At 41.4% G+C, this 24,516-nt stretch overlaps 1 protein-coding gene across 1 annotated transcript in view; it reads left to right on the top strand.

The window, feature by feature from the left end:
* Positions 1 to 24,022, top strand: part of BMX (BMX non-receptor tyrosine kinase) — a 33,000-nt gene extending 8,978 nt beyond the window's left edge. The window contains exons 7-18 of the mRNA XM_068931220.1: positions 4,291 to 4,469; positions 7,573 to 7,632; positions 8,366 to 8,420; positions 10,020 to 10,099; positions 11,913 to 12,040; positions 12,434 to 12,508; positions 13,244 to 13,415; positions 14,329 to 14,545; positions 16,098 to 16,162; positions 17,111 to 17,229; positions 21,569 to 21,726; positions 22,761 to 24,022. Of these exons, the coding sequence (XP_068787321.1) occupies positions 4,291 to 4,469; positions 7,573 to 7,632; positions 8,366 to 8,420; positions 10,020 to 10,099; positions 11,913 to 12,040; positions 12,434 to 12,508; positions 13,244 to 13,415; positions 14,329 to 14,545; positions 16,098 to 16,162; positions 17,111 to 17,229; positions 21,569 to 21,726; positions 22,761 to 22,835 (1,383 nt within the window). The 3' untranslated portion in view covers positions 22,836 to 24,022. The remainder of the gene's footprint in view (positions 1 to 4,290; positions 4,470 to 7,572; positions 7,633 to 8,365; positions 8,421 to 10,019; positions 10,100 to 11,912; positions 12,041 to 12,433; positions 12,509 to 13,243; positions 13,416 to 14,328; positions 14,546 to 16,097; positions 16,163 to 17,110; positions 17,230 to 21,568; positions 21,727 to 22,760) is intronic.
* The last annotated feature ends 494 nt before the right edge of the window (positions 24,023 to 24,516 follow it).

Raw genomic sequence — 24,516 nt, 5'->3', positions numbered from 1 at the left:
CTCTTTCCTAGAGATGCCAAAAACGACTTTTCACCTCCTGCCCCCCAGTGCAAACAGTCCTCATAGTATTTAAGAAGTGATAACTGAAGGTGTGAACAAATTCCATACCTGCCTGGTATGGGTGAGAAAAGGTGGATGAACTGCACTTATCTCAGGCAACTCCTAAGTTATGCTGTACTGGGTTTGGGTCAGGAGTATAGAAGACTGTTCAGGGAATATCTGTTTAGCCGCACTCCACAGAGGCTGCATCTGTACTACGGAAGTGGGAAGTGCACTTGAGCTCTTTATACATTCCTGGCTATATCCTGACTCTATATCAGACAAACGCAGGAACGTGATGTCCCTCCAGCATCCGCTAGGCCTTGGTGTCCTGAGAAAAATAGACATGCAGACCCAAAAAGACAGCCAGGATACCAGGATGTCAAAAAGTATTGCTCACACCTGATTCGGCCATCCTCTAGTACAGCGCTGCACAAAGGTGCTTGATGAAGAAGGGCAGTAGTTGTCAGAGATAAGAATAAAAGCAACGCTATAAGACCTGATACTCTGTTTATCCCCTTGTAGAAAGGTGAGGGCACTAGCGATGTCTCTGACCTTAGCTTCACTTCCCCAGCCTACTCATTGAGATGTGTATATGGAGAGAAGATAACAATGACAAGAGAATAAAAGACAGCAAAGTGGCTTAAGTTATGATGTTTTCATCTATTTAAAACAGGATAAACAATATGGTCTGTCTTATGTATTAGCAAATCATTAATCCAGCCTCCTCCAAATTAAACCAGATTGGCTTTAAAAACATGGGATTTTGAAAACTATTTCCCTCTTTCTTTTCATTTGCCTTTTGTTCTTTACATCTTTAGGGTATATTCTGGGCACGTCTTCTAGCTTCTCTCTATTAATCACAAAGTAACTTTAAAAAAAATAAAAGAAAGCAAGCTGGGATTCTAATATACGCAGTTGACATGAACTGCCAGGGCTTTAAGAAACACATAGGCTATCAAGAGACAGAAGATAAAATCACAAAAGCTGTAAAATGGAGCTTTAAAAATAATAATAAGGTCTTGAAAAGAGGCTATGATTTGAGGCTATGATTATGATATGACACTTTTGACATTTTTTTCTGCTAATGAGATTTGAAAATAGCAACATTATGAACGCATAGCAGTGTAGATTGTTTTGAATACCATGGTCTGTCTTGCCTGAGTTCCGTCAAGAGATGCTTTGTCTGTCTGGAGAGATTATCAGCCATGCAAATCTGCTGCTGAACAGGCCAGCTTCTGCTAGACCTTTATGATTTATTTTGATTATCTGCTTGAAATCTGAGAAGGTATTTTGAAAGGAAAATTTGAAAAGCAGGGACATGAACAGGTTCAGTAAATGCAGATATAATAACTACCAGATCTGGTCAGAACGGGTTGACTTCATTTCCCCAGGCCATGTGATACAGATCAGGTTATAAGGGCTAATACTGACTTTTTATGATCAGTAGCAGCCTACTCCCACAGCTATAAGTGCTCAATACATTTTTACTTTGCTTCTTTCATCTGCTCAGGTTGGTCGGGAGAAGTACCACTGTACTCCCCAGCCTTCCTTCCACCTGCCTCTCAGTTCAAGTCCCTCAGCTCCCCAGCCTCTGCAAGTCTTGTTCCCTTTCTCTTCAGATTACTACTGGCATTGGCTTTCTCTTCACCTATGGTACCTTTGTTGTCTGCGTTCCTCTCCTAAACTCAGCATTATACCTCTAGTCTCCCACAGAAGAGCTAGTTCCTGAAGTGTGATGCCATTACAAAGAATAATGGGCACAAATGTGCCCTCATAAAAACCAGTGGGCATTTCTCCTATGCCGTGGTAACAGTGAGAGCTTTCTGTCACAGGAACACTTTTATCTCTGCTGGTACCTCGTAGCAGCTCTCTTTGCAGTGGCAAATGTAGGTCGGGATAATGCTTCACGAGATCAGATAGAAGTCCACTGTGTACACACACATATCTTCTCATGCTGATGTATTAAACAAGGCTTATGGAAGCTGAAGTGATCTAGCACACACTTCCAGTCATACAGTGGGAAAGCAGTTATGGAGATAGCAGCTGTTCCCTGTATCCACATAATACTTGGGTCTCAGACTGTCATCTACTGGTCTCTTTGGATAACAGTGATACAGTCATCAGTATGAAAATCAAGATAATAACACTGTCAGAGTAAAGGAAGTAACAAGCTCCACTCAGTTATTATTAGGAAGGTATGAGACCTGGGGTTTTCAGCCAGTATTGGAAATAGAAAGCTGTATATATGCACAGAAGGCAGGACATTAAGGTGTTACGGGTGGAGTCCATCCAAAATATTGCAACAGGCAAATATACATCCAGCAGTAAAACCCAAAGGGAAGCATATCTGATGTGCTCATCTTTGGCTAGTTATTTCACCTGGCAGGCTGGACAAAGCAAACCTCATTTCTCTGATCAGAATTCATTTTGCCATCTGCTTTGGCCAGTGCTTTGCACTTTCTTCTCTTCACAAAAAAGATGAAAGATGCATCAAAGTATTACACTCTGATCATTCCATAAGCAAAACACAGGAAATTAGGAAAGAACAATTTCATTTCCAAAAGTTAGCAAGGCCATATCTCAGAGGGGTACATTGCCTCAGAAGCACATTGTTTACTGAGTCTCAACTTTCTATGATGCCACCAGATGCTTTAAAGAAAAAGGTTTATTCTCTGCATTATGATTTTCTCCGTCTTCCTGATAGATGCAGGCAACTCCGGCTCCATCTTTATTCCACAAAACAAACAGGAAGCCTAAGAGTTGAATCCTGCCTAATACAGGCCCCAAGCTGTGAGCTCACTTTTCTCAGACCTTCCACTGAACTAAGATGTGACTGACAGTAACTAGCCTAACTGTGTTCAAGTAATAATACTTCATGAGTAACAGATCTAAGACCAGTCCAATGAGGAGGATTCTGCTGTGAGAGATAGGGCTTTAAACAGTGAATTTCTCCGCTAGAACTTGGTGAAATCATGTTCACAGTTTGCATGTTTACAAGAAGAGATTTGAGTGTCTTCTGTCTCTCTCCCTCTTTAGTTTTTCCTTCTTTAAATTAAATAGATAAATGCCAGTAAAGAGGAAACAAGTAAACATACAATTCCAGGGTTGCTGGACTTCATTAAAGGAATCACAGCCTGCCTGAGGATGCTCGGCATTCTTCCCTGGCGTTGCTATCACTATATAATGCTTTTCAGTTACAAATAGATGCTTTTTGGAGTCCCTTCTAAGTGTAGGTTTTTCTCCCCCATCTTTTACTGGCTGTGTTTCATGTGTAGTTTTTCCTGTACTTAAAACATTGTGATATTTGGATTTTCTAAGTGATGACCTTTTCTCAATTTCTAAGTGCATTTCAGTGCCTTAATCTCTTATCTATGGATAGCTTAGTGTCACCTAACTTTGATGCTAGGCATCGAGTCTAAGTTAGTTGTGTAGGTTCTCTCAAGAATCAATGATTAGAAATAGGCATTTCTGCAGGAAATTTCACCTAGAGACCAGGGTCAAAGATAGGTGAGATGAATGCCACAGTTACATATCAGCAGTTGTTTAACCTTGCAAAGGGCAAGTTTGGTATCAAGGAATGAGCTTCTTGATATACATGCTTAACAGAGAAACATCCATGTTGACCAATAAGGCATGCTAAAGAAAAGGAACAATTTACAACCAGTATGCTTTTTGCTTTCAATGGCTATCATCAGAAACAATTGGCTCATGCTTGTTTTGTTTATTGGCAACATTATTATTGATAAAAAAATTAAAAATCAGAAGGAGTTATTTTAAAATACTGTGATGGGATCTTTTGATACAACAGGACATCATCACACTTAGTTATAATAAAATACAGTTTGGTCATGTGGTGTCTGAAGCACATGCGTTTGAACTATCCATTAAACAGTATTACCTTCAGATAGGTGGTAGGCTTTTGATATGAGTCACGCCTTTTACCTAAACCCAGTATTGAAAGCTTGCTATCACAACAGTGTCAGAATGTATCGCTTCTGATGTCATTGCAAACGATGAGACTTGGTTCTGTTCTCACCTGTCTCAAAAGGTGGACAACAGTTTCAGGAACGTGTTTCTAAATGGGTGGAGGAAAAAGGTGCTTGGCTATGCACACCTTCTTAGCTTAATCTATTTGCCTAAAATGATTATGCACATCGCAGATACAAATGGTTGTGTGCATGTCACATGTTATTTCTCGCTATATCTCGTGCTGCATCTCCCTTTCATTTTATTTTCTGTCTTCAAAAGCGGAAGAGTAGAAGCCTACCCCAGGTGCTATCACCAGACAAGTCAGTCCTGAAGGTGGCTATGGCCCAGTGCAACTACGAACCCACAGGAAATTCGACTATTCAGCTTGTTAAAAGCAATAAATATTATGTATTGAAAGAAGAAGACTCTGACTGGTGGCAAGTAAGGGATTTGGAAGGGTAAGTTTCCACTGCATTAGTTCCATAATCATGGTCTTCCGTATATCGCATCTCCACAGGCAATCCTGCCAGCAGTCCTGGTACTTTTCAGAATCCATTTTAGAATTATGTTTATAGCTTTTTAAGGTTGTTCCAGAACCCTTATTTTCCCTGTACAACTTCATTTTCATTACCATACTTGTCTGCCAGGTAAGATATAGTAGTCCCTTTCTACTACACTAGCTGAAATAGTCTCCGGTGGCCTTAATTACTATATGTACTTGAAGAAGGGCTTGTATACTCAGGAGCTGCCCATTTTTTCAACTGTGTAGGTTGGGTAAATAAAAAGATAAAATCTCTCCTCACAAATGTTGTCCCTCTTGTACGCCCAGATCATCCTTAGACCAACACCATCCCTACTGCAATAGCAGCGACAGCACAGGAGACAAGCGAGAACTGTTGCAGCAGGAATCACTTCTCATTTTAGAGTCTCATCAGCTTTACCAATATCTGTTCATATTCAGATAGAGCACCCCCTTCCTGCGCAGAATGGAAGAGCTAAATTATTTTCTTCAAGGTCCACAAGTGGAAGAATCCCCTTCAACAATTTAAAATAAGATATTTTTTCATTAATCTCCAGCTGAGGCAGAAAAGAGAGTTTCTTCTCAACTCTTTAAATGAGAAGCAACTTTAGGAGTAACCTGGAGACAAAGGCAAAGCAGCAAACAGGAGCTGCCCAGAAGAGATAAGATTCCTTATCCATCTCATAATGGATAGTAGCTGAGCTTGATTTTACGTACTTGGTTGAAATGGAAAAGGGAAGAGTTTCTGAGCTAGGGGATGTCCAGAGTGATTTGAAACAGAGTGAAATTACCTGATCCACTCGTAATTCGTTGATTAAGTTTACATCTGCAGGTAAATAAACAAAGGAAGCAATCTTAACTTTATATAAGGCAACTGTATCTTATAACGCATAGAATCAGCATAATGATCTGGATGAAGAAAGCAGCATGCAACCCTAGCAACTCAAAGATAGTAATATATTATTCAACTGAGATGATATGCTCTTAAATACATACATTGGAATGTATATGGCTATAAGCACATGATGCAGGCAGCTCTGCCCATAGAGCCCGACTGGAGCGTGTTGAGATGAATGAAGAAGTAGAGAGACATCAAGAGAAAGGGAAACATTTGTTGTTCTTTTCTTTGGCTTGATAAACTGAGACTTTGGCAATATTGGTTCTGTAAGCATAAATCAAATATGCATCATAAAAAAAAATTAAAATTTTACTTGAAAATCTTTTTTCTTGAATGTAGGAGCAAAGAGCAGCCAGTTGTTTGTTTCACATTTCAGACACTCTCAGTTTTTCTCTGGTTCCACTGAGATCTGTGTTGAAGAAGCTCGCTCTTTCTGCTTCTATCTAGATTCAATATACAGTTTACTCCCCATACTTATTTTTCTGATGGGCACAGTATACTACCCATCCCCTTACAGCTGCAGATACCTTTTGGCCCCCATACCTTAGATCCAATATGCCGTACTGATAACTGCCTTAAATGGTAGCTTAGCTGTCTGTGTTCAGTTCACATAGGTTCTCAGGTGCGTCGAGCATTGTGTCTGAAGTAGCTGAGACTATCTATTGACTTTCTGAAGTCTGTATTTGACTTTGGATACTCCGCTGGCACCCATTAGTCACTGGCATCCTTCATCATAGCAACTGAGATGGCATGTAACGATATTGTCGAATATCCAATCTTCCATATGACGAAGCCCATCACTGAGGAGGAAGTCGTTTCAATGACTGGTAGAAAGAGTACTTCCTTGAAATGTAATTTTCTAAAACAAATTACCTCTGTATTTTTCTGCACGGCATGTGAGAAACAGAAATGTTTTAACTGTGTAATTTCTATTAGTGGCATTCTAAAAGGTGACTCTGATTAATCCCATTTCGTATTTTAAGTGACCAAACTTAAGATGCAATCATGTATGACAGCGGAATTGTGAACTGTTTATTTTGCAGGAATGAAGGCTTCGCACCGAGCTGTTACCTGAGAAAGTTATCTCTGAATGATGACAAGCCAAGGTAAATCAATATGCAGCCATCCACTGCTTAAATGTTCTTCTCACCATTCGAGGAAAGATTAAGCAACATTTCTGTAATATTTTGCTTTTTTATAGCTTGTTTAATAACTTTCTGAGCACTGTGCACAAAGTTTCCTGAAAGATGTAGACTCAAATACAACTTTGTCTTCTTGATTAATACATTATGTGAAAAACATCGGTGTAAAATCCTGGTTCATTTAAATCAATAAGAGCTTGCCCCTGATTTCAATGGGACTTAGATTTCACTCTGTATACTCTTATTTCAGCCTGAAAATACAAGCCTTGCTAACACTCACAGGCGTTTGTATGTATGTGAGTATTCCAACAGAGCATAAAGTGAGTCTAAGTCTGTCCAGTTGATGCATCAGACCCATCTTCTCCTCTCCAGTGAGATGGCATGACTTTGTAAACATTAAGCATGCGCCTTAGTGTTTGCATGAAAATCTCATAGAAATATAACAGATTTTTTCACAGTAAATAGTGCTGTATAAGATTCAGAGGTTTCATTAAAAAACTTACTTTTATAATATCCTGTAGAAGCCAGCATAAACTAGAATCACTACTATTTTTCTCTGCAAAAGCTTATATTAGAGCCCTCCTTTTCTGCTTTTCTTCCTTCTCTCTTTCTGCTGCCTTTCTTGCTAGTAACATTTATTTGAGAAGTTTAGAGTTGTGCAGTTTTGGAAGTTTTCCCATGTAATTTTTGAAGAGGATGCAATCTCTTCATAAGTTCACTAAAGGCATATGTGGTTTCACTGCCTGCATGCACAGAAAATATTTGGCTTTCCAATACAATGCGTAGTACCACTGAAGGGGAAAGACTTCATAAGTGTTGATCAAGTTAGAAAAAAACCCAGAGAATTAAATATACCGTCAGCTTTTTAAGTATGCACCTTGGACAATGACATAATAGCAACAATTACTCAGAAAAACTTATGTACTATAACTTTTCACCTGAGGGAAGTGATTTTCATTACTATTTTTTCTTGACTTCAGTATAATATTTCATCTTTGTAGGGAAAACTCTAGTGCCGGTGAGAATTCATCCGCAGAAGAGCAGAGTATTGCTAAGCATGAGTGAGTATGTAGAATATGTATTCATAAGAACCACTGCATCTGTACACTGTACCTAGAACAATGGGCTCCTACGTACAGCTGTCATAATACTGATAATAATTATAGGCCTTGTTATCAGTTTTAAGGTCATCTGCAACATCACTGCCCCAAATTCCAAAGAGATGAATATATTTGTTTTCAAATAATAAAAGGCATTGTACTCTAGCAAAGGGATGCTTCATAAGAGTGAAGTCTTATTAGAAAGACTTCAGTTCAACTCCCTGAACTGAATTGACGTAGCATGTCTAGTTTCTGTCCTCCATTTGGGATCTTACTTAAATGTTGTGAGAACCAGAAAGTTCAAAGGTTAGAGGAGAATTACGCAGCCCACACCGCTTTTAGGGAGACAGTCATGTCATGGTCTGTAGGAGACGGAGTGAACCACTTCCAGCAGGGCTCCCTGCAGAGCTTTAGGACTGCAGGATTCTCGTACAGGTTGTTACCGAAGAAAGTCTGAATCACAGTGTGGGCTCAGATAGAGACCTAGATATTTCAGGGTAAAGCAGATGGGGACTAGTGATTTCCCTTTTATCCCATGACTTAAAACCACACATGCAGGAAAAGTTCCAACTCTACCCCCTGGCTTTTAAAAGTAGTTTTGAAAACATTTACTTGTCTGGCATCTTTCATCTCTGTATTTTGCCTTGTTCAGAAATCAGCCTGTCAATGATATGTCTAATATTTCTCCTTGCAGTTGGTATGCTGGCAATATCTCCCGTGCCCACTCTGAGCAACTGCTCCGTCAGAAGGTTCTACATGTCTTTTATCACTTGTATATGAACATCCATGGAAATATCTGTCTGTTGTCTTTGCGGTGCTATGTAGCTAGAGGATGCTCATGCTCTTTAAATAGCTGTAGTATTGTAAACAGAGTGCTAGAAACTCTTGCACTAACTTGGCAGCAATAAATAGATCTCCAAAAGTGTCCGGATGGATTTAGGGCTCTTATACACAGATGCACAAATGTGCACCTCTAAAATAGTCTCAGAGCAAAGCCACACACTGTGCACTTCCCTAAAAAGCTCTGTTTATGAATTTTACCTCTAATCCTGTGTTGCTAGTTCCAATGTGGCTCTTTCTGGAGATCAGTCTAGTTCTCGTTGTTGGTTTTATGATTTATTAAGTTGAGTAAAAGGAGTTCACTGAGACAAGCAGATAACCCTGAGCAAACACAGTGCAGTGAGTGTTGATCGCATGCAGCTGACTAGGGGCTAGGGCAGATCACACTGCAGGGCTAGTCAGGGGCATGGGTCCTTACAGGAGATGACCGCACAAGGACAGGTCCGTGCACCTTTCCAGGAGACAACCAGACTGAGCCATGCTTTCAACTTGGGTGCACAGTGTAGAGAAGTTATTATTTTGTCCCCTTGTGGCTTGCTGCTTTCTCACAGCCTGTCTAACTGGCACCCAACCACTAACAGCTTCCCCGTCTCCTTGGGAGCCTTGGCTCAGCATCCTTTCCCTTACACCTGAACCATAGGGTCAGGAATGAAACGTTAAGTGTGAAGAATCACTGGAAGTAAGCAGTTAATAGGAGGAGTAACCCATCTATGTCCCATTCCCAAGAGGTGCTGGATACTTCCAAGTCCGGTTAATTTTAAGGGGACATTAAGTTTCCTTTGAACCTGGCCTGCGTGTGAGGTTTTAAATGTCTGCTTTCCTCCTCAAATTAGCCATTTCTAGCACATGAAAGGTGTGGTTGTTAAACTAACTCTGAGAGCCAATATTTCCATCCCAGTATGGTAAACCATTAACACAAGTAAAAGTAGATAGTGAAAGTTAGGACTGGAATACTACATAAAGGTTAGAAATAGTCCAAATATAATAGAGAGCAGAGAAAATCTCTGTAATTATTCAGTCACTCAGAAATACTTTGGCAACAGGAAACGACATCAGCCTAACACATTATGTAAAGGAACTCACTGTGGTGAATAGAGCTCTTACCCAGATGGGGTGTGTGCAGCAGTGCCCGGGTAATAGAACACATACCACCTTTGTGGGGAACAGGAGGAAGGATTAGAGGTTAACAACTCCTTTCCATCACCTCTGCAATAAATCTGTATCTGTGCACCAAATTGCAAACTGCTCGCCTTTCATGTCTGGGCTGGGGTACAATTTGCCTAATTTTAAGCTTCTATAGTGGGATACCTCAACCAGTTACCTAGACTCTCTTTTTAGTGAAGAGAAATAAGTATTTCTAAGGCATAATTCACCTTATCCTTATGTAGTCTTTGAAAAGAGGTCAGATCAGCAGCTCAGATGTGGACATTACAGTGTAGAAGTCTAAAGCTGACAGAGCTAAATCCCAACCTCATTGTTTCTTATAACATTTTTTCTTTTTTAATTAGGGTAAGGAAGGTGCTTTTATGGTTCGTAAATCTAGCCAAGTAGGAATGTATACTGTGTCTGTATTCAGCAAGGCTCCTGAGTGAGTATGCAAAGGATATGTATCATTTTTATGAGCATGCTATGAGTATGCTACTTCTGTGATTAGTCAACAACAAAATCTTTCCTTATGTTCAAGATGAACCTCAAGCACATTCAGATCATATCAGCTATCTGAACCCCTACATGCTATAAACTACTGTCTCCTTGAATGGGGGAGTGGGGGCCCAGAATTGTCCCCTCTAAACATACATAGGCATTTAACTGAGGCACATAATCTAGAAGAATAGCAGTGGGAGGGATTGGGAGGGGAGGGGAGGAGAAGGAAGGGGAAGGGAAGGAAGGGAAAGGAAAGGAAATGAAGGGAAGGGAAGGGAAGGGAAGAGGAAGGGAAGGGAAGGGAAGGGAAGGGAAGGGAAGGGAAGGGAAGGGAAGGGAAGGGAAGGGAAGGGAAGGGAAGGGAAGGGAAGGGAAGGGAAGGGAAGGGAAGGGAAGGGAAGGGAAGGGAAGGGAAGGGAAGGGAAAGGAAGGGAAGGGGAGGGGAGGGGAGGGAAGGGGAGGGAAGGGAAGGGAAGGGAAGGGAAGGGAAGGGAAGGGAAGGGAAGGGAAGGGAAGGGAAGGGAAGGGAAGGGAAAGGAAGGGAAGGGGAGGGGAGGGGAGGGAAGGGGAGGGAAGGGAAGGGAAGGGAAGGGAAGGGAAGGGAAGGGAAGGGAAGGGAAGGGAAGGGAAGGGAAGGGAAGGGAAGGGAAGGGAAGGGAAGGGAAGGGGAGGGGAGGGGAGGGGAGGGGAGGGGAGGGAAGGGAAGGGAAGGGAAGGGAAGGGAAGGGAAGGGAAGGGAAGGGAAGGGGAGGGGAGGGGAGGGGAGGGGAGGGGAGGGAAGGGAAGGGAAGGGAAGGGAAGGGAAGGGAAGGGAAGGGAAGGGAAGGGAAGGGAAGGGAAGGGAAGGGAAGGGAAGGGAAGGGAAGAGGAAGGGAAGGGAAGGGAAGGGAAGGGAAGGGAAGGGAAGGGAAGGGAAGGGAAGGGAGGGGAAGGGAGGGGAAGGGAAGGGAAGAGAAGGGAAGAGAAGGGGAAGGGAAGGGAAGAGAAGGGAAGGGAAGGGAGGGGAAGGGAAGGGAAGGGAAAGGAAGGGAAGGGAAGGGAAGGGAGGGGAAGGGAAGGGAAGGGAAGGGAAGGGAAGGGAAGGGAAGGGAAGGGAAGGGAAGGGAAGGGAAGGGAGGGGAAGGGAAGGGAAGAGAAGGGAAGAGAAGGGGAAGGGAAGGGAAGAGAAGGGAAGGGAAGGGAGGGGAAGGGAAGGGAAGGGAAAGGAAGGGAAAGGAAGGGAAAGGAAGGGAAGGGAAGGGAAGAAGTTTGGTATTGATTGGAGAAAGGAAGAAAAATTGGAAATGTTACTTTCTGGAGCAGACTACAGCTACTTCTAACTGTGAGCTTCTTGCTCCGAGATGTTCAGAATTAATGTAAAACCATTGCAAGGGCAGTATATGAAGGGCACTTGCTCTGGATGTGAGCCTGCTGGGAGACAAGTACTAACCATCAGACTACATTAGAGCATGTAGCAGAACTCCCTAATGTGCCGGGAGTCTATATTCCTTAGCCCATAGCTGTAAGGGGTGGAAAAGCAGGACTGAACTCTCTAGTGTGCCAGGAGTCTATATTCCTTAGCCCATAGCTGTAAGGGGTGGAAAAGCAGGACTGAGGCAAATTTAACAGTCTCTTGGTCACATCTACTAAACATGGAGTGTTACTTGGCCAGCTGGAGTGCTGCAGTTCATTCAACAACTTAACTAATCTATTAATGCACAGGCTGGAAGGCACTCTGCAAGGCTCTGGCATGTACTATGATTTGTGGTATTTTTCAGAAGTAAAAAAGGAGCAGTCAGACATTACCATGTGCACAGAACCACTGAAAACAAGTATTATCTCGCTGAAAATTACTGTTTTGAATCAATTCCCAAGCTTATTCGCTACCACCAGCACAACTCAGCAGGTAATCCTGTGCACTCTTTCTACTTCATTTGCTTTTTACTTAAACTACTAAGCTTCTTAGAGTGATGGTGAATCCCTTCTAATACTGAATACTCTAAGTATTAAAACTTATCTTTTGGGATAATTTGGAGAGAGCTTGATCTGCCATATTTGCAATAAATATAGTTGCTTTACTTTATTTTACCTTTGATATTGTCATACCTCTTCTTGCAATACCTCTGCTGAAACAGCACTTAAATGCTGGAAATTTTCAGTCTCAGGAAGCTGTGCAGACAGAAACTTTTGTCACTACCTGGATGGCTCTAATGGGAGAGGAGATATTAATTTCCCTGCATTTTCTTTATTTCACAAGAGTCATCTATACATCATGATCTGTAATACGTTTTCTTTGTAGGTATGGTGACAAGGCTCCGGCATGCAGTGTCTACACAAGTAAATAAGGTCCCAGCCACAGCTTCATTAGGAAATGGTATGAAGATGGCTTTCCTTTTAAAACTGGTGACAATCTTGGCCACCAAGAAAAGAATGACCAGGAAATCATGACTCTTACTGCTTCCAAGCTAATAAGAGGTTGCAGAAACTTTGAGCTTCTTTTGTGATGGCCGTTTCAGTTTCTCCATGCAAGAGGCCATGCAGAGCCTCCTACCCTGTGAGACATTTGGGAAGGATGGTCTTTCAGTCAGTAGCTTCTTCCCTAGTTTTCTCTTGTGCTAGAAGAGTACTGAGACTTGAAGGTTCTAAGAAACAGGATATCTCTTCCTACCAGTGCAGCTAGTCTACATCCAGGGCAAGGTGAATAGGAAGGCACTGGCAGACTGAGTTTCCCTTCCATCCAGGTCTTTTTTTGTGTCAAGTGTGGAAGTCCTTGTATGCTCCCTTCCCCAGCACATCTGCGTCATGGCCATTCTTTCCCTCTACCACGTTACATGGCACAACAATAATTGTTTTTCAGTCTCTTACTTGAAAATATATCATCATTTAATGCATAAATCTTTCTCAAAACTATTTATAAGGCTAAAACTAAGCAGTAGCAAATAGCACTTGTAGGAATATAGTCTTCGCGTGTAACTCAAACACAAAGCTGAGCAACAGGTGTTTTGCTTGCTTCCTGTCACCCTATAGAGAAAACAACATTGCATATAGGGGATCCTGTGCCTGCATTTGCCCATGTTGTTGCTGAAAGGAATTTCCTTTGTCCCATTAGGAATCTGGGAGCTGAAACGAGAAGAAATTGTATTGCTGAGAGAACTAGGGAGTGGACAGTTTGGAGTGGTGCATCTGGGAAAGTGGAAGGGACAATATGATGTGGCCATAAAGATGATCAAAGAGGGAGCGATGTCAGAAGATGAATTCATAGAAGAAGCTCAGACCATGATGTAAGCTACGGCATTTTTTAATTATCTGGAAACAGTGATCTCTGCAAAGATTAATCAGTAATATATAGCAGACGCAGAAAAAAATGAGTTTCCCCTTAAAAATATCATTAATTAGCATTGAATACCTTAGGCACAGGCTAATTAGATATCCGCATAGGATATTTAAAGAGCTATCAAAAAATTTTACAAAGATTGATGGAGTCACACACAAAAGGTTTTCAATTAACATCTCTTCCGCAACTTTAGAGTTTCTGCATATGTCATTTAAAACTATGCTTCATTATTGAAAAGTGCAATTTTACAGAAATGGATAGAAAGCCATTCCTATCATCCTGCAGGTGGGAATGAAATACAGATGAGTATCTGGGAAATACCAGAAATATGAATATTTGACTTCAGTTTTTAGTCTCTGACTCCAGGGAGATAATTACATTAGCACTTCTAGTGAAATTCTATGAGATAAAATTGAAGAACCTGAATTCAAGAATACTTTGGATATCTCATATCCTGAAGGAATGCACTACTTCCCTGTCAGTTAACTAGCTGATATCTGAAGAATTCTCAACCTATTTTGCTACATAGTTTCAGCAGAAAACCGGCTCAAATCTACTGTCTCACAGCAATAGGGTTGCAAATTTGCACTGGTGTATAAATCCTATTCAGATGTTGACTACAAAATTGTTGTTGTCATCGATACTGAATCTTCTTTTGATTGTCATCAATACTGAGTTTCAGAGTAATGAGCTAAGGAAGATTCAGCTCTTCCTGAATGTTTTAAAGTCTAAGATGAGACTGTGTACAGTCTCAAGCATTTCTTTCAGGTTGCTCTATTAGTATTTGAAGAACAAAACTTAAGAGAAATGCACAACAATATCTATTTATTCCTTGTTTATTTTGTTTTTGTTTATTTCAGGAAACTTAATCATCCCAAACTTGTTAGACTGTATGGTGTATGCTCAAAATCATATCCCATCTATCTAGTGACAGAATACATGGCTAATGGCTGTTTGCTTAGCTACTTAAGGAGTCATGGGAAGGAACTGCAACCCCTTCAGCTTCTGGAAATATGTTATGATATTTGTGATGCTATGGCCTTCCTGGAGAGCTGTCAGTTCATACACAGAGATTTGGTAAGCTGTCCCACAGGAGAAGTAGAACAGGATAAGAAGAAGGACTTAACACCAGGTAGTTGAACCCCTCTGATTCAGCCGGACAGGTTGTGTTGGCACTCACCCAAAAAAGTTGCTACATGCAAAACAGAGGCATCTGACTGGCTCAGTACAAGGTAGCTCTGGACTAGTCTCACTAAAGACACATTCAGCGCAGCCCTGCCCACAAGCCAATAGGCTCTGCTTCAGAGCTGACCTGACAGGTCTACAGCACTGCACACTGTGCTGTCTGCATTTCTGGGAGGCATGAATCTCAAAGATTTATGCACCACTTGGCAGCACAGACATAACCAATTGTAAAATTAGTTCACTAAAATACAATGTTCTGTCCAGGGCAAAGAGATGCAACACCAACAATTTGGGTAACTTAGGCTGTTTGCAATGAGTTAGGGACTTATCTAGTTGCGAACTATTTCTCTTATAAAACAAGCATGAAAACCACCAGGGTAAATTTGAGTTTAACTTTGGTGCATTGTAGACAGGACCATAACTCAACGTCTGCAGCTACCTAGCTCTTTTTTTAGTCATTTATCTGTCCCTGATTTCAAGCAAGTAATTCAAATTATTTCAGATGGGGAGGGGTCACATCCTGTGGAGGACTTGGAACCAAAGTTTATGCAAAACTTAGTTTTCACAAGAAGTGGCAGAACACGTTGGGAAAATAAGGAGTTATTTTATGGGCCTTTTAAAAGTGAACCCACCCAAACTCCCAGAGCATTGTGTTTTAGAGCTGGTAGCAGTATTTTGCCTTCTAACTCTACACAACAGTGTATTGAAAGATTTGTGACAATTTATGTTACAGGCTTGGTTAATTTACCCATGAGGGTGCAAATTCCTCAGGTAGCATTTTAAATGCTGTCTTGTTGACGCTCTCAAACATCTTTTTGTATGTGTAAACTAAATTGTTAAATCTGTAACTTACCAATTTTCACACCCAGATTCAAAAATCAGAAATCTCAGACAATTTAGGTAACAGAATTCACGTTGTAAATATAAAATCAGTTTCCAAAAACTGGCTTTTACACCATGGGAAAAGAGAAATAAAACCTGAGCTTGACTTCAAGTTGGAGACTGCAGATACAGATATATCACAAAGATTAATAAGCCTCAAGGCAGAAAAGACAGTCTTAGATAAATGTTCACAAGTGATCATTTCTAGAACTAGGCTCATACTGAACAGTCCCTAAATCAGACTATTTAAATCATCTCTCATTGTTCCACTCTCTTTATAATGCATTAAATCAACGCTCATCTCTGGTCCCTCGGTGTCATCCTTTTGTAAAGCTGAGATCCTGGTAAAGAATTTTTTCAGTCAATGGTCACCAAGGGAAATAAAAGTCATAGTTGCTCTTACTTTTCCAAACTTAAATGCCTCAGTCAGAGAATTTCATTATTCCTTCCAATGCTTCTGGGCAGAAATAATTATTCACAAATTACCAAGACCATGCCATAACATTATTTGTTCATCTTTGGATTTTTTCTGCTGACCCGTTTTCTTGTTTCGCTATTAAAGGCTGCTAGGAACTGTTTGGTTGACAGCAATCTTACTGTGAAAGTATCTGACTTTGGGATGACTAGGTAAGTAAAAGAATTATCAACCTCGTGAAGCTACAGTCAGTGTACATGTAGTTTGTTGGCACTGATCAGCTAGTGACTGGCTATTAGTAAAGTTAAGCCACAGGGTGTAATACAGCTCTTTGTATTTCCTTTGTGTTAATAGCCATAAACCATTATGGGCTTTTCTAAATAGCCACTAGACTAGAATAAAATCATTCTACTGTCTCAAAAAGTTAATGCTTAAAGGCCAAACGCGGCTGAGAAATTTCACTACTCAACTTTTGTTAAAGAAATCCCAGAGTTTTCTTTGTATACAAAATTATTTCTATAATGCCCCCCACCCCTTGTAGATATTCACCTAATTCAGAGACCAAACATCTCGATCAGCAACCTCAGTGGGGAGAAGCTGGAGAGGATGAGAGGCCTAGAGCATATATCCTCTAAGAAGAGTCTGAGGGAGCAGGGCTTGCTTAGTCTTGTAAAGAGAAGGCTAATAGGTTACCTAAAAGCTGCCAGATGGCACAGTCAAGTTACTCTCAGCAGTGCCAGATCATATAACATTGATCACACATTGCAGCTGTGGAGGTTCAAGCTGGACAGTGAAAAAAGCTATTTCACCAGGACGGTAGTGCAACACCGAAGCAAGTTGCTGAAGGAGGTTTGGGATCACCCTTCTTGGAGGCTTTTCAGATTTAGCTATACAGAGCCAAGAGCGGTGTTGGGAAAAATCTCACTTTGAATAGGAGGCTTGGCTAGATGGCCTTACAACCTGCATTTCTATGATTCTGTGATATTTCTCTACCAAGTTCAAAGCAATGATCTGTTCTATAAGTTATAGCAAATGCTCTATCAGGTATCCTTTGGAAATCTGGGATTCTGTCTAGGTTTTTCTTAGGAGTAGTATACAAGGAAGAAGCAATAAGCAGTGTATCACTGTAACCAGTCACAACTTTGGTTCTTGCTTTGTAGGTATGTTCTGGATGACCTGTATATAAGTTCACTAGGAACTAAGTTTCCAGTGAAGTGGTCAGCACCAGAAGTTTTTCATTACACCAAATTTAGCAGCAAGTCAGATGTATGGGCCTTTGGTACGTATGGAATCTGACATGTAAATATGTATTCATATTCATGTAAATATGTATGCATATGCAATCCAGCTTGGATTTCCTTAGCTTGCTAAGCAGAAATGTTAGATGTTTACACACTGGAAAAAAAAAAAAAAGCAGTTACAGCTTATATTCTTGTTTAATATTTCAGTGCATCCAAGTCCTGTTCTCTTTCGATCTTTTTAGCTCTTCTACTTTGCTTTAAGGTACATAGAAACGTGGCCCACTCACCATTTCCTTTTTTGTGTTTAATATGGTGCACCAGAGTAAGCTGTTGCATAGGATATTTAAGTGTAGGCATAAATCCATGCTGCCCAACAACTTTCCAAAACAACTTTTCTGTTAGCTGGAGGTCTGAATGGATTCTGTGCATGAGCCACCATGGGAGAGGATCTGTTAGCTGGGATTTTGTATCTCAGAAAAAATAAGATACATTTGAAGATCTCTTTCTCCCTAGGAAATTCAAACATTTGAACATCTACTTCAGTGGTTTTCAGGTTGTGTTACAGATTTCTGGAGTCTGTTTACTGCATCTAAGAGCCTGCAAGGTAACAAAGAAAAAGGGGGCTTTTTGTCAATGAGCTTAAATTGTATGTATGTGGGTCTGCTCCCCAGGTAAAAAAATTCTAGCAGGCGTCAAATTGAAGAAGGTTTGGCAATGCGTTATTCTTGTCAAAATCTGGCATTGAGGAATGATGAACAGCAGATGGAAATGTTTACCAGTGCTGCTGTTGCTTCTTACCTTTCACTTCAGCTAGTCTCTCAGTATTGTTAATGGAAGTCTGGCAAAGAATCAGCTCACCCGTGCCCTTTGCAAGCTGTTTATAAAGTACACAGATTACGTCAGAAGTTGGATTTTTCTGGTGATAATTTTTCTTTTTTACTTGTATGGATGAAATCCTGACCCCAGGCATTATTAACTTCAATATTGGCATTAACTTCAATGCGAAAACAAAACTTAGAAAAACTTAGAAAACTTGGAAAGTCTTTTCTCACTTTTGCACCAGCCATTGATGCAGTAGAAGGAAGGGGAGAGCTTAATCTATCAGCTTGATTGGTTTGGTTATTTTTAACAAATGAGGCTTTGGAGGGCTAAGGAGCTGAGCTGTTGTATTCATATCCCAAAAGGAGATCACAGAATCACAGAATCGTTTAGGTTGGAAGGGACCTCTGGAGGTCATCTAGTCCAACCTCCCTGCTCAAGCAGCGTCCTCTAGAGCACATTGCCCAGGATCACATCCAGACGGGTTTTGAATATCTCCAGCGAAGGAGACTCCACTACCTCCCTGGGCAACCTGTTCCAATGCTCTGTCACCCTCACAGGAAAGAAGTTTTTCCTCAGGTTCAGATGGAACTGCCTGTGGTTCAGTTTCTGCCCGTTGCCTCTTGTCCTGTCGCTGGGCACCACGCAGAAGAGGCTGGCCTCATCCTCTTGACACCCTCCCTTCAGATACTTGTACACATTGATCAGATCCCCTCTCAGTCTTCTCTTCTCCAAGCTCAACAGGCCCAGCTCTCTCAGCCTTTCTTCAGAGGAGACATGCTCCAGTCCCCTCATCATCTTTGTAGCCCTCTGCTGCACTCTCTCCAGTAGTGCCATGTCTCTCCTGTACTGGGGAGCCCAGAACTGGACACAGTACTGCAGGTGAGGCCTCCCCAGGGCTGAGGAGAGGGGCAGGATCACCTCCCTCCACCTGCTGGCAACACTCTGCCTAATGCAGCCCAGGATCCCCTTGGCCTTCTTGGCCACAAGGGCACACTGCTGCCTCATGCTTAACTTGTTGTCCACCAGCACTCCCAGGTCCTTCTCGGCAGAGCTGCTTTCCAGCAGGTCAACCCCCAGCCTGTCCTGGTGCATGGGGTTATTCCTCTTGAGGTGCAGGACCCTGCACTTGCCTTTTGTGGAACTTCCTGAGGTTCCTCTCCGCCCATCTCTCCAGCCTGTCCAGGTCCCTCTGAAAGGCAGCACAGCCTTCTGGTGTGTTAGCCACTGCCCCCAGTTTGGTATTATCAGCAAACTTGCTGGGGAGGCAGTCTGTCCCTTCCTCCAGGTCACTGATGAATTCATCGAACAAGACTGGGCCCAGGACTGACCCCGGGGGACACCGCTAGCTACAGGCCTCCAACTTGACTCTGCGCCATTCACCACAACCCTCTGAGCTCGGCCATCCAGCCAGTTCTCAATCCACCTCACTGTCCACTCATCCAACCCACACTTCCTGAGCTTACCTAGGAGGATGTGAGGGGAGACAGTGTCAAAAGCCTTGCTGAAGTCCAGGGAGACAACATCCACTGCTCTGCCCTCCTCTACCCAGCCAGTCATCCCATCAGAGAAGGCTATCAGGTTGGTCAAGCATCATTTCCCTTTGGTGAATCCATGCTGACTACTCCTGATCACCTTCTTGTCCTCCAGATGCTTAGTGAGGACCTCCAGGGGAGCTGTTCCATCACCGTTGCAGGGATGGAGGTGAAGCTGGCAGGCCTGTAGTTTCCTGGCTCCTCCTTCTTGCCCTTTATGAAGACTGGCGTGACACTGGCTTTCTTCCAGTCCTCAGGCACCTCGCCTGATCTCCAGGACCTTTCCAAGAGGATGGAGAGTGGCCTAGCCATAACATCCGCCAGCTCCCTCAGCACTCGTGGATGCATTCCATAGGGGCCCATGGATTTATGGATGTCAGGTTTGGACAAAAGATCTCCAACCTGATCCTCCTCCACCAAGGGAGAGTCTTCCTTTCTCCAGCCTTCCTCTCTTGTCCCCAGGGTCTGGAATTCCTGAGGGCTGGCCTTAGCAGAAAAGACTGAAGCAAAGAAGGCATTCAGCAACTCTGCCTTCTCTGTATCCTTCGTCACCAGGGCACCCGCCCCATTCAGCAGCGGGCCCACATTTTCCCTAGTCTTCCTTTTGCTACTGATGTATCGGAAGAACCCCTTCTTGTTGTCCTTGACATCCCTTGCCAGATTTAATTCCAAAGGGGCCTTAGCCTTCCTTGTCGCATCCCTGCACGCTCTGACAACGTCCCTATATTCCTCCCAAGTGGCCTGTCCCCTTTCCCACATTCTGTACACTTCCTTCTTCTGTTGGAGTTTTGCCAGGAGTTCCTTGCTCCTCCATGCAGGTCTCCTGCCCGCTTTGCTCGACTTCTTCCTCAGAGGGATGCACTGATCTTGAGCCTGGAGGAGGTGATGCCTGAATATTAACCAGCTTTCTTGGACCCCTCTTCCTTCTAGGGCCCTACCCCAGGAGATTCCCCTAAGTAGGTCCCTGAAGAGGCCAAAGTCAGCTCTCCTGAAGTCCAGCGTTGCAATCCTACTCATTGCCCTGCTCCCTCCTCGTAGGATCCTGAACTCCACCATCTCATGGTCACTGCAGCCAAGGCTGCCCCCAACCTTCACATCTCCAACCAGACCTTCTTTGTTTGCTAGTACAAGGTCTAGCATTGCACCTCTCCTCGTTGGCATCTCCACCACCTGAGTCAAGAAATTATGTCTGAGAACAAATGGTTGTGGCTTTTTAATGTTCTATCACGGAAAGCTGGGATCCAGGTACCATTTTATTCTGATCTCATTGTCACATTAGAGTGCTCCAGTCTTCAGGTTGGAGGAAAGTGCGAGGTTCAATAAATTTCCCTTAGGAAAAAATCTTTACTGATAGTATCATATAATCATTGTGAAATAATAAAATATTCATTTTTTAATATTTACTGTTGACAGAATCATCACCTTTTCAGTTAGAATAAATAATTGTTTCTTGAAAACCTGTCATTATGCGTTAATGATAAATATATCGTCTAGTGTTTCAGTTGTTTCCATATAATTGAGTTTTTATATGTATGCATAGTAGACACTGAAAGCATTTAGCAATCTGTTTTATACCAAAGGAATACATGTCCCATTCACTTCAGAAGAGCAGTAAAAAGTTTCTTATAATTTATTCTATAAAAACATAGATACTTATAGCTTCCATTTCTTCTTTCCTTCCTTCTCACTCTCTCTCTCTCATTCTCTCTATCTGTATGCACACATACATACATAAGTTTGTATGTATTTTGCGAAAAATACCATTCGTGGATAACCATGTCTTAAGTTTTGCCTATTATTGTCCTCATTAAATATATTTTATGTGAGCGCCATCTAACTTCACCATCTACTACACTAAAAGTTGCTTCACGTTTGAGTACAGGATCATGCTTATCAGCTATCTCCATACACTTCTCAGCACAATATTCTTTGTACAGAATCTGATCGGTTTATGTTGCCTGTGTGTCCTGTCCTTGGAAAAAAAGGGTTCTCATGTCTTCCATTACCGTGAATATTTCTGCAGGTATCTTAATGTGGGAGGTGTTCACTTTGGGGAAGCAACCCTATGAGCTATATGATAACATGCAGGTGATTGAGAAAGTTTCTCAAGGATTCCGGCTTTATAGACCACAACTGGTTTCAGACATCATCTATCAGATAATGTACAACTGCTGGCATGAGGTGTGTATATCTGTATATACAAACTGGAGAAATAAAAACAGATAGGAGTCACCATGTTCAGCTGAATAAATGTTAATAGTGGAAAGTATCTCTGATAAATGCCATTACTTGTATGCAGTACGTTCTATATAGCAGTCTAGTTCAGTACCTCATTAATGATAAGAGGAGAAAGCACAGGAAATAGGACATAAAGGAAGATTAGCTCACTTCTCTTCAGAACCAAGTATTTCAGTAAATAACATTACTCTTCAATGTAAAATACTCTTCAATGTAGTTCCAATATGTAGGGTGAGATTCTGCTCATCTAATTTTAACTGTTTAAAATTTGGGTACCAAGCTAAGCTAATTTTCAAGATTCCTTCCGCTGTTACAGAACAGAAACCAGGACTTCCCCGTGGTCATTTGCCCCCTCTATCTTAGACAGCAACCACAGAATAAAAGATATCTCTTCTCCTTGTACGGAGATCTTAAACAACTAATTTAAATGAGACCTCTATCTTTTTATAGATAGCTAAAGTGGAGTGAAATAACTCCTCCCTTAGAATGGGAAGGTTTTTTTTTTTTAATCCTATCTCCAAGTCTTGGAGCAGTTGTAAGTCAGATACTGATTATGATCATATTCTTTTTAAAGATCTATATCGGCTCTGCAAAAAATTTTCCTGATTCGTTGTTATTCTTCACCTAAACTTCAGTCAGCTGTCTGTAGACTGTGACCTATTTCTCAGCAGCAGCCAAGAACTGTTTGTCACTTTATTGTTGATACCATGAAATTACAGTAACAGCAGATTTTTTAATACAATTATCAGAAAAATGAGAAAATTAACCTCTATTTGAGGACATGCTAGCACAAAGAAAGGAAATCAAACTCTCAGAGCATTATGGAAATATAAAAAGCAGCTCTAATTTTCTTTACCCCATAAGTATCACTCTCTCTGAATTTCTGCATGCTAAAACCAAGAAAAATTAACACAAATTACAGTTCCTGAACATTTGCAGCATTAAATAACTATATCCATTGTTTTTGCTTCTTTTAGCTACCAGAGAAGCGCCCCAGCTTTTATCAGCTCCTATCTTTTTTTGAGGCATTGAAAGAAGATGACAGAGCTTGAAGAAGAACGCTCATAAAGAAATGACTCTGTATATTGGTTCTACATCACCTGTCTTCTATAAGGGAGTTATATCCGAAATCTACCTGACATTAGTCACCTCTATTATTCTGTGCTAGTTTTCTTCTAATTTAATTAGGGAGTTGGCCAAGAAGAGCATGAAGAAAGCTTTTGTGATATTCTGCAGGTAATAGCATCTGGAGGGATACTGTAAAAGAATATAATTCATTTTGTTAGCATTGTCTGAAAGGACTTCTCAAACCCTCGGGTGTACGGTAATTGTGTAAACTTTTTCAGTGCTTTCAAGCCACCATTATTTGGCCTTAACTGGAAATGTAAACAGGGAAATATATGCCTGGTAGGTTTTCTGATTATCATAACTCATCTGAGTGTGTTTTTCCTTTGTAATCACCTGAGGCTGATTTAAAGACAAATTCAGAACTGCTGCAAGTGACAGCAAAATGAATAGTTTTAGTTTTGCCTTCAATTACTTGGAAATTATTATCGGTAAATTATTATATCCATTTGCTTACTAGTACTACTGACTTCAGTTTGGGCCTTCAGGGTATCTTTTTGATATGGAATTCATTCTAAACTATGTGTCTACGATATTTGCAACTTAGCTACATGGATGGAGTTTACTATAGTGTGCTATTGCTTGCTGCTAGACTTAAAGATGAAAAAAATATGTTCTATCCAGAATTCTGTGGTCATTACAATCATCAATGGTAAATTATGCTCATCTCCATAAAACCTGACAGGCAAAAATTTGAAGAGAACTGAAAATACTATTAATATCATGTTTAACCAAATATTTCACTTCTGAGGAGCTGAAATTTGGCTCCTGATGTTAACACTGAGTTCTTAAGTAAAAGCACCTGACTTTCATGCGTGCACAGCAGTATCCTAATTAATACTGACAAATTAATCTAGAGATGCCAAATACACCTGAAGCTGCACAGCTACTTCCAGTTTTGGAAAGTATAAGGACAAAAAAAGGAGTCCAAACTTAGACACCCATGTTTATGAAATGCTGATCTAATATATATGAGGTTTTTTGGTTTTTTAAATAAAGTAAGATCTGAAAAAATCTCCCCTTCTCTTCTTATATTTGAGCTAATTCAATGTGTGACCCCTGTTAGAGTCCAAGTGATTTCTGCTCGCTCCTCCCCTCACGGAGTGGGCCCAGCTCAGGTAGGGGCCCCTTTGCTAAGCATGGTTGTCTTTGTAAAGGGGAGCTCTATGTGTGTGTCTTTGAGGGAAAATGTCATTTGAGGCTGTGTGAGTGACTACAGGGATCTACAGAGGGTTGAGGGGCCCCAAGAGGCAGGGCACAGTATGATGTTGCCTCTGCATGGAGCCAGTGGAAGGGGCACTGAGCTAGATTAAGGGCAGAATATGAGTGGGATGCGAATCCCTGGATGCTGAGAGCGTGAGGTACTGCTGGGGCTAACACATAAGGCTGATTTTTTAAATATAAATGTCTTTTTATTTCTGTTCTTCTCACACCTTGTTATCTTTTTTTGTGGCTTTGCATGCTGACAATTCTGAATCATATTTTATTTACAACACAGCTTTTAGAATTAATCACTTTGAAAGGAAAGCTTTGTCTCAAGGGAAATATTAATCTTAACAACATATATGAAGATGGCTGGCATGTCTAATTACATTATTTGATTGCTTC

This window comes from Struthio camelus, chromosome 1 (genome assembly GCF_040807025.1).
Source record: "Struthio camelus isolate bStrCam1 chromosome 1, bStrCam1.hap1, whole genome shotgun sequence".
NCBI lineage: Eukaryota > Metazoa > Chordata > Aves > Struthioniformes > Struthionidae > Struthio > Struthio camelus.
The sequence above is the reverse complement of the archived record's forward strand: the minus strand, read 5'-3'. Positions and strand labels throughout refer to the sequence as shown.